The 10,319-nt window shown below is 39.9% G+C and overlaps 1 protein-coding gene across 1 annotated transcript in view; it reads right to left on the bottom strand.

Moving 5' to 3' along the window:
- The window catches only part of LOC104998190 (glycerophosphodiester phosphodiesterase domain-containing protein 4-like), a 111,171-nt gene that overhangs the window by 7,759 nt on the left and 93,093 nt on the right, over window positions 1-10,319 (bottom strand). Inside the window, exons 13-14 of the mRNA XM_010853256.1 lie at window positions 4,299-4,381; window positions 3,462-3,514 (exon numbers count right to left, since the gene is read on the bottom strand). Of these exons, the coding sequence (XP_010851558.1) occupies window positions 3,462-3,514; window positions 4,299-4,381 (136 nt within the window). The remainder of the gene's footprint in view (window positions 1-3,461; window positions 3,515-4,298; window positions 4,382-10,319) is intronic.

Below are 10,319 nucleotides of genomic sequence, written 5' to 3'. Positions count from 1 at the left end.
GACTCTGTGGGAGAGGGAGAGGGTGAGAAGATTTGGGAGAATGGCATTGAAAAATGTATACTATCATGTATGAAACGAGTCGCCAGTCCAGGTTCGATGCACGATGCTGGATGCTTGGGGCTGGTGCACTGGGACGACCCAGAGGGATGGTATGGGGAGGGAGGAGGGAGGGGGGTTCAGGATGGGGAACACATGTATACCTGTGGCAGATTCATTTCAATGTTTGGCAAAACCAATACAATATTGTAAAGTTTAAAAATAAAATAAAATTTAAAAAAAATAAAATAAAATTAGCACATTAAAAAAAAAAGAAAGAAACAGCCTTAAAAAGGACATATTACAGGCAAAGGAACAATGATTAAAATAAAGGAAGATTTCTTTTTTGGATGACTTTTCATAAGAAACTGTATGAGACAAGATAAAATATTATAAGTAGAGGAACAATGATTAAAACAATGGAAGATTTCTTTTTTGAATGACTTTTTGTAAGAAACTATATGAGACAAAAGATAAAGGATCAACTTCTTTGAAGGGCTGAAAAATATATCCTAAAGATGTGTGTGTGTGTGTGTGTGTGTGTGTGTGTGTGTGTGTGTATACTAAAGGTAGCAGCAGCAGGTGCAGCAGTACATGTCTATCTAAAGGTAGTCATGGTGCAAGATGTGACACTAGGCTTAGTATGCAAGGCCTAGTCTTCTCGCCCTGCATGGCTCCAGGCTGTCTTTGGAAGAACTGATGCTAAAGCTGAAACTTCAATACATTGGCCACCTGATGTGAAGAACTGACTCATTGGAAAAGACCTTGATGCTGGGAAAGATTGAAGGCCGGAGGAGAAGGGGATGACAGAGGATGAGATGGTTGGATGGCATCACCGACTCAATGGACCTGAGTTTGAGCAAGCTTTGGGAGTTGATGATGGACAGGGAAGCCTGGTGTGCTTCAGTCCATGGGGTCACAAAGTGTCGGACACAACTGAGTAATTGACCTGAACTGATAGCTCTAGGTTGTGGTTTTGGCTTCTTTCCAGTCATCCTTGTTCATTCCCTGATACTAAACTTCATCCCTTGCCTTCTAGTTGTCTCTTTTAGGTACTCAAATGGTCTTTCTATATATTTATTTAGATCAGGCAAAACTGGTTTCTGTAAATAAGCAACTAAAAATTAAAAACATGAAAGATTCTTAGTTTATTATCTACTCACCTTATTTTCTTATTCTCATTTAAATATGGTGGGAAGTTGTTGTCAAGTTAATTTATTTTCTAAGGCATGATACCCACCTTTCTTCATTCAAATTTAAATGGTTCTTTGAACTTTCCTTCAGAACTTCTATCCCATCCATGCTTTCCACACCAATTCCATATTCTCTTTATTTCTTGATTAGATTACTATTATGGGCTGAACTGTGTACCACACAAACTCATATGTTGAAGCCCTAACCACAGAACTTCAATATAGGACTAATTTAGGAGATAAAGCCTTTAAAGGCATGATTAAGATGGGGCCATTATGGTGAGTCCTGATCCAGTCTGATCAGAGAGAAAACTTGGAGACACAGAGGACATTGGGGGTTTGTGTGTGCACAGAGGAAGGGCTGTGTGATGACACAGCAACAAAGAGTCTACCAGCAAGTCAATTAGAGAGGCCTCAGAAGAAACCAAACCTGCTGACACATTGATCCTGCACCTCCAGCCTCCAGAAATGTGAGAAAAATCAACTTCTGTTGCTTAAGCCACCCAGTCTATGGTATTTTGTTTTGGAAGCCCTACTTTACTGATATAACTTCTGAATATCATAAGGCAGCTGGAACACAGCCTTCAGTCTCCTTAACAGCCTGCAGAGTGACCTTCTTAAAATTCATAATACTCAGAGTCACTGGAAATTACTCTATATCTTAATAAATTTGGGTGACTTGATTTAAACCTTCAGCTTTACTATACAAAATATCATTACTCTTCAAATTTCTTATTTTTTTTATAGTCCCTCATGCTGGGAAAGATTGAGGGCAGGAGAAGAAGGGGACTACAGAGGATGAGATGGCTGGATGGCATCACCGACTAGATGGACATGAGTTTGGGTGGACTCCGGGAGTTGGTGATGGACAGGGAGGCCTGGCGTGCTGCGGTTCACGGGGTCACAAAGAGTCCGACAGGACTGAGCAACTGAACTGAACTGTGGATACATTCCTGAAAGTCTAAGTTATGTATGTGTTGAAGACTGATAGCTGATACAAAGTATCTCATCATCTTCACAACTGTTCACAAGAAATTAATCAATCATTTTTGATTGTATCAACTTTACTAAAGACTCCAAGAGCAATGGGAGGAAACTGCATCATGTACTGCACAGTCTTCTGCCTCCTCACTGGTTTTCCCTTTAACATTGCACTGGCTTCCCAAGCCAGTAACTCACTGTGTGATTATCCCCACAACCTCCTGAATGATAAACTAGCTTCCCTTCCCTTACTGGACCTATCCCACTTACTCAGTCCTGAGTTATTCTGCTGATTAATAAGTTATTTTGCTATTCTATCCCTTTACACAAGTGACTAAGCATACTGCTCCCTTGTCTGAAACTCACTTGCCATTTCCTGATGTTTATATGCAGAGTCTAGACTAGTCCCGGAGAAGGCAATGGCACCCCACTCCAGTACTCTTGCCTGGAAAATCCCAGGGATGGGGGAGCCTGGTAGGCTGCAGTCCATGGGGTCACTAAGAGTTGGACATGACTGAGCGACTTCACTTTCACTTTTCACTTTGATGCATTGGAGGAGGAAATGGCAACCCACTTCAATGTTCTTGCCTGGAGAATCCCAGGGACGGGGGAGCCTGGTGGGCTGCCGTCTCTGGGGTCGCACAGAGTCAGACACGACTGAAGCGACTTAGCAGCAGCAGCAGCAGACTCTAGTCCAGCATTCCAGGATCTTGGCAATTTTCTCCTTCCACCTTCCAACATACATCACAACTGAAGCCACATAAAGCACATTCAGCCCTGAGGAGCATGTCAGCTTCTCTGTCCTGGAACTAGATGGCTGAACCAAAGATGTTAACTGCTGCTATACCTTTTCCTGCTTCCTCACTGCTCTCTGGACCAGAGCCTCTGTTCTAGAGACACCCTCCATATATAAAGCTTTCAGGTACTTCAGTCTCACACTGCCTGGCACAAAGTCAGTATTCTATAACTGTGTGATGAATGAATATATGACAAAGCAAGCAAATATACAACCATGTTCAAAATCTTCCAAGGAGTCTCATTGCTTAGAGGATAAAGTCCACAATATATTGTGATGTCGAGGGCCTCACAGAGTCTGTGCACAGCCTGTTTTTTGCCCAGCTTCTCAGTGGTTCCCACCCTGTAACTTTAGACTCCTTCAACTCTTGTCAGAAATATTAAGGGCAAGCCCTGCCTCATGGAGGCAATGGGGAGGAATGAAGAGATTAGAGGGGGCTAGGCCTCTGACTTTACCTGTGTAACTGGTGATACCCTGGCGAATTTTTTCACTCTGGCTCTCTCTCCACCTAGAAGGAAGCAGAGTGTCCATGAGCCTTGCAGACCTCTTCCAAAGCAACAGTAACACAGGTAGTGGCCAGAAAAGAACATTACCAGTCAAATGGTACCTTGGGCAGAGGGTATGAAGTTTCCTCTTTTAAAGGATAACTCAAATGAGGAAACAATGGGCATGATGAGATCTAAAGACCACGCTTTCTTCTAGCTAAAATTCTTCGACCAAATGTTCCCTCTCCCATCCTGAACCTTACGATCTTGATGCATTTTTCCCTTCAAGAATTCTCAAATGTCATTTGATTGGGCAGATAAAAAAGACTATGGTCTGGAAAGGGGCAATGATTTTCCCAGGGTCACCCAGCAACCACAGAAAAAGCCAGGGCTAAAACCCTGGCTTCCTGGAGTGTGAGCTTGCTCTTTACACAGCACCCTGCTTTGTCCCATTCTGTGGAAGGTGGGACACTTCTTCTGAACAACCTTCAACTCTTGTCCTCTTCCAACTGATCCACAAGGGATATATAGTCAAAAAAAAAAAGCTTTGATTAAGCTTTAGTGAAAGTCCTTATCCTTAGAATATGGTCTCACATTGAGGAGGTAGAAGGGGTGTGTGGAGCTGCAGGCAGTATGAGAAGAAACAGGAGGTTTGGAAGATAAAACCTTTAAAACCCTGTCCCCCCGAGGATTTGTCACATGGGATTATGGGAAGAGTGTAACTTTTTTCATAAATTTCACAAGGTACAAAACCATTTATGTCTTATTTTTGGAAAAAATTATACAAAATTACAAATGTATACTTACCAATGAAAACGAAATATGGAAACAATGAAAACTGCAGAAAGAATATCCATGAAAATCCACAAGAACAGGTAGAAATTTGGTGTCTGCAAAACAGAAAACAGTTTTAGGCATTTGCAGTTGGAGAACATTGTAGATCATGTGGATCAAGTCCCTTGTTTGAGCAGGAATGGAGAGGGGGCAGAGCAGGGAGAGGAACCTTGATTGCCGGGATTGAAGTCAAACACAGAGAATACCTGCTGCTAACCTAACATGTAATCCCCGCTTTACATGTGTCGAGGGCTCTACAAGGGCTAAAACACTTCACACACCTCATTTCCCTGGACCCTCAACAGAGGTCTGAGGGAGTCGCAGAGATGTCACAGAGCAAGTCTTCTCTGGACCCAGGACTACAGCCCAAGTTCCTTGGCTTCCAGTGCTCTATGTGTTCACGGCACAGCTTCCCAAACCTGGCCGTGCATCCAAATCTACCTGAGCCGCAGCCTTTTGTAAGACAGCTTCCTGGGCCTCATTAGCGACTCAGGAATCAGAATTTCTGCATCTTTAACAAGCTCCCAGAAACAAGCTACCAGTCTGTGAACCAGCATTTAGGAATCATTCTTCTAAATCATGCTTCAAATAAAAATGTTGAAATTATCATTCTTAACTAGCATGCCCACTTCTCTAGGCTTCTTGCCTACATCACCCATTTCACAGCTCCATTATCTAGGTTCTAGTGAATAAATTTTTTAATTCCCTGGCTTGATCCTTCCTTTCTACCTTCATTTTTCCACCTCCAATACTACTTGATGGTACTAGGTCTGGCATTTTTATCTTTCTTATGTCAATTCCATCCTAATTCAAGGTCTTTGCTTGGTCTGATTAATAATGGTACAAGAACAACAACAATAATACGAATGATCAAGTTAATGATGAGAACAACAATTAATATTAATGAGCATTTACAGGAGCTAAGGTAGTATTCTATGCATGTGAGGTATATTTTCACAGCTAATTCTCACAACAGATCTACTAGGCAGGCATAATAAAATCTCTTAACCAACTTCTACTAAGCCAAGGCTCCTAACCCCCAGTAGGCAACTGACTGACTGAGGCCTTGGCCTGCTGCATGCTGCCCACCAGATCAGCTGTACAGTCACTAAGAATCAGTTGTTCTTACAATCCATATGACTTAGAACACCTGTACTTGTTATAAATGTACAGTGTAATTATTGTTGTTGTTTTAGTTGCTACGTCATGTCTGATTCTTTTGTAACCCCATGTAGTGCAGCCCCCCAGGCTCCTCCATCCTTGGGATTTCCCAGGAAACAATACTGGAGTTGCCTTTTCCAGTACTGGAACTGGAGTTGCCATTTCCTTCTCCAGGAAATCTTCCCAATCCAGGGATTCAACTTGTGTCTTCTGCATTGGCAGGCAGATTCTTTACCACTGAACCACCTGGGAAGGAGTTTAATTAATGTTATATGAAATCTGTATGATCAGAGTTTAAAAAGTACAACATTTTCCAAAAAATAAAAAAGTCAATGCTTTGAAAAACTCGATGATGACAGAAGAGGTTTTTAAAAAATAAACTGAGGGGTGCGAGGATTATAAAAATCTGAAGATTCCTCATTCTCCAAATGAACTGAAGTTCTTGTACATCAAGGAAACTAAACTTAGAAGTCACAGCTGGTGCACTGGGAAGCACATACAAGTGACAAAATACAAAATTCAGTCAGCTGAATGCTCTCAAAAGAAAGACTTTGAGGCTATGTCAAAAGGTGAATGATCTAGTTTCATTTCTTTTTAACATGATGGTGTCCAGTTTTCCAAGCCTCATTTATTGAAGAAATTGTCTTTTCTCCATTGTATAGTCTTACCTCCTTTGTCATCAATTAATTGGCCACAGGTGCATGGATTTATTTCTGGGCTTTATATCCTGTCCCATTTATCTATAATTCTATCCTTGTGCCACTACCATACTGTTTTGATGACTGTAGCTTTTTAATATAGGCCAAAGTCAGGGATCCTGATCCTTCCAGCTCCATTTTTCTTTCTCAATATTGCTTGGCTATTCAAGATACTTTTGTATCCATAAAAATTTTAAGATTTTCTGTTCTAGTTCTGTGAAAAATGTCATTGATAATTTGATAGGGATTGCACTCAATCTGTAGATTGCCTTAGGTAGTATAGCTGTTGCAGCGATATCAATTCTTTCAATCCATGAACATGGCATATCTTTCTAACCATTTGTGTCTTCAATTTTGTAACCTGCAACTTTACCAGATTCATTGATGAGCTCTAGTGGTTTTCTGGAAGCATCTTTAGGATTTTCTATGTATATATCATGTCATTCACAAACAATGACAGTTTAGGTTCTTCAAGTCTGGATTCCCTTTATTTCTTTTTCTTCTCTGATTGCCATAGGTAGGACTTCCAAAAACTATGCTGAATAAAAGTGATGAGAATGGACATCCTTGTCTTGTTCCTAACCTTAAAGGAAATGTTTTCAGTTTCTCACTGTTGATTTATGATGTTATTTGTAGGTTTGTCAAATATTGCCCTTATTTTGTTGAAGTATGTTCTCTCTATGCCCATTTTCTGGAAAGTTTTTATCATAAATAGGTGTTGAATTTGATCCAAAGTTTTTCTGTATCTATTGAGATTATCATATGGTTTTTATTTTTTAATTTGTTGATGTGGTATATTACCCTGATTGATTTGTAGGTATTGATAAATTCCTACATCCCTGGGATAAATCCCACTGGATAATGGTGTATGATCCTTTTAATGTGTTGTTGGATTCAGTTTGGTAGTATTATGTTGAGGACTTTTGTGTCTATGTTCATCAGTGATACTGGCCTGTAATTTTCTTCTTTTGTGGTATCTTTGGTTTTAGTATGAGGGTGATGGTGGCCTCATAGAATGAGTTAGGGAGTTTTTGTTCTTTTGCCAATTTTTTTTGGAATAGTTTCAGAACATGTGGTAAATCTTCTCTAAATGCTTAGTAGAATTCGCCTGTTAGGAGCATTTAATCACAGTTTCAGTTTCAGTGCTTGTGATTGGTTCAGATCAGTTCAGTCACTCAGTCATGTCCGACTCTTTGCGACCCCATGAATTGCAGTATGCCAGGCCTCCCTGTCCATCACCAACTCCCGGAGTTCACCCAAACTCATGTCCATCGAGTCGGTGATGCTATCCACCATCTCATCCTCTGTCGGCCCCTTCTCCTCCTGCCCCCAATCCCTCCCAGCATCAGAGTCTTTTCTAATGAGTCAATTCTTCACATGAGGTGGCCAAAGTATTGGGGTTTCAGCTTTAGTATCATTCCTTCCAAAGAACACCCAGGACTGATCTCCTTCAGAATGGACTGGCTGGATCTCCTTGCAGTCCAAGGGACTCGAAAGAGTCTTCTCCAACACCACAGTTCAAAAGCATCAATTCTTCAGCGTTCAGCTTTCTTCACAGTCCAACTCTCACATCCATACATGACCACAGGAAAAACCATAGCTTGACTAGACGGACCTTTGTTGGCAAAGTAATGTCTCTGCTTTTGAATATGCTATCTAGGTTGGTCATAACTTTCCTTCCAAGGAGTAAGTATCTTTTAACTTCATGGCTGCAGTCACCACCTGCAGTGATTTTGGAGCCCCAAAAAATAAAGTCTGACACCATTTCCACTATTTTCCCATCTATTTCCCATGAAGTGATGGGACCGGATGCCATGATCTTCATTTTCTCAACGTTGAGCTTTAAGCCAACTTTTTCACTCTCCTCTTTCACGTTCATCAAGAGGCTTTTTAGTTCCTCTTCACTTTCTGCCATTAGTATGGTGTCATCTGCATATCTGAGGTTATTGATATTTCTCCCGGCAATCTTGATTCCAGCTTGTGCTTCATACAACCTAGCATTTCTCATGATGTACTCTTCATATAAGTTAAATAAGCAGGGTGACAATATACAGCCTTGATGTACTCCTTTTCCTATTTGGAATCAGTCTGTTGTTCCATGTCCAGTTATAACTGTTGCTTCCTGATTTGCATATAGGTTTCTCAAGAGGCAGGGCAGGTGGTCTGGTATTCCCATCTCTTTCAGAATTTTCCACAGTTTATTGTGATCCACACAGTCAAAGGCTTTGGCATAGTCAATAAAGCAGAAACAGATGTTTTTCTGGAACTCTCTTCCTTTTTCCATGATCCAGCAGATGTTGGCAATTTGATCTCTGGTTCCTCTGCCTTTTCTAAATTCAGCTTGAACATCTGGAAGTTCACGGTTCATGTATTACTGAAGTCTGGCTTGGAGAATTTTGAGCATTACTTTAGAGTGTGAGATGAGTGCAATTGTGCAGTAGTTTAACCATTCTTTGGCATTGCCTTTCTTTGTGATTGGTATGTTCATATTTTCTACTTCTTCCTGGTTCAGTCTTGAGAGATCATACCTTGCTAAGAATCTGTCCATTTCTTTCAGGTTGTCCAATTTATTGGCACGCAGTTGCCTGTGTTAGTCTCTTATGATCCTTTGTATTTCTTTGGTGTTAGTTGTAACTTCTACGTTTTCATTTCTAATTTTATTGATTGTGCCCCCTCCCCTTTTGCTTGATGAATCTGGGTAAAGGTTTACCAATTTTTATCTTTTAAAAAGAAAAACAGCTTGTATTTTTCATTGATTGCTCCTATCATTTTCTTCATCTCTTTATCATTTATTTCTGCTCTGATCTTATGATTTGTTTCCTTCAGCTAAATCCAGGTTTTCTTTGTTCCTCTTTCTCTACTTGCTTTAGATGTAATGTTAATTTATTTGTCAGTTTTCTTGTGTCCTGAGGTAAGTTTGTATTGCTATGAACTTGCCTCTTAGAACTGCTTTTGCTATGTCACATAGGTTTTGGATCATTGTATTTTCATTTTCATTTGTCTCTAGGTATCTTTTTACCTCTTTCACTTCTTCAGTGATCTATTGGTTGTTTAGTAACATATTGTTTAGCCTCCACGTGTTTTTGGTTTTTTACATTTTTTCCCCTTGTAGTTGATTTCTAGTATCATAGTATTGTGATCAGAAAAGATAGTTGATATAACTTCAATATTCTTGAGCATCTTTTCATGTGTTTGTTAGCCATCTGTATGTCTTCTTTGGAGAAATGTCTATTTAGATCTTTGGCCCATTTTTTGATTGGGTCATTTATTTTTCTGGAGTTGAGCTGTAGGAGTTGCTTGTATATTTTTGAGATTAGTTGTTTGTCAGTTGCTTCATTTGCTATGATTTTCTCCCATTCTGCAGGCTGTCTTTTCACCTTGCTAATGGTTTCCTTTGATGTGCAGAAGCTTTTAAGTTTAATTAGGTCCCATTTGTTTATTTTTGCTTTTATTTCCAATATTCTGGGAGGTGGGTCATAGAGGATCCTGCTGTGATGTATGTCAGAGAGTGTTTTGCCTATGTTCTCCTCTAGGAGTTTTATAGTTTCTGGTCTTACGTTGAGATCTTTAATCCATTTTGAGTTTATTTTTGTGTATGGTGTTAGAAAGTGTTCTAGTTTCATTCTTTTACAAGTGGTTGACCAGATTTCCCAGCACCACTTGTTAAAGAGATTGTCTTTAATCCATTGTATATTCTTGCCTCCTTTGTCAAAGTTAAGGTGTCCATATGTGCGTGGATTTATCTCTGGGCTTTCTATTTTGTTCCATTGATCTATATTTCTGTCTTTGTGCCAGTACCATACTGTCTTGATAACTGTGGCTTTGTAGTAGAGCCTGAAGTCAGGTAGGTTGATTCCTCCAGTTGCATTTTTCTTTCTCAAGATCGCTTTGGCTATTCGAGGTTTTTTGTATTTCCATACAAATTGTGAAATTATTTGTTCTAGCTCTGTGAAGAATACTGTTGGTAGCTTGATAGGGATTGCATTGAATCTATAAATTGCTTTGGGTAGTATACTCATTTTCACTATATTGATTCTTCCAATCCATGAACATGGTATATTTCTCCATCTATTAGTGTCCTCTTTGATTTCTTTCACCAGTGTTTTATAGTTTTCTATATATAGGTCTTTAGTTT

This window comes from Bison bison, unplaced genomic scaffold, assembly GCF_000754665.1.
Source record: "Bison bison bison isolate TAMUID 2011002044 unplaced genomic scaffold, Bison_UMD1.0 scf7180017864324, whole genome shotgun sequence".
Classification (NCBI taxonomy): Eukaryota; Metazoa; Chordata; class Mammalia; order Artiodactyla; family Bovidae; genus Bison; species Bison bison.
Note: the sequence above shows the minus strand (reverse complement) of the source record. Positions and strands in the feature narration are given on the sequence as shown.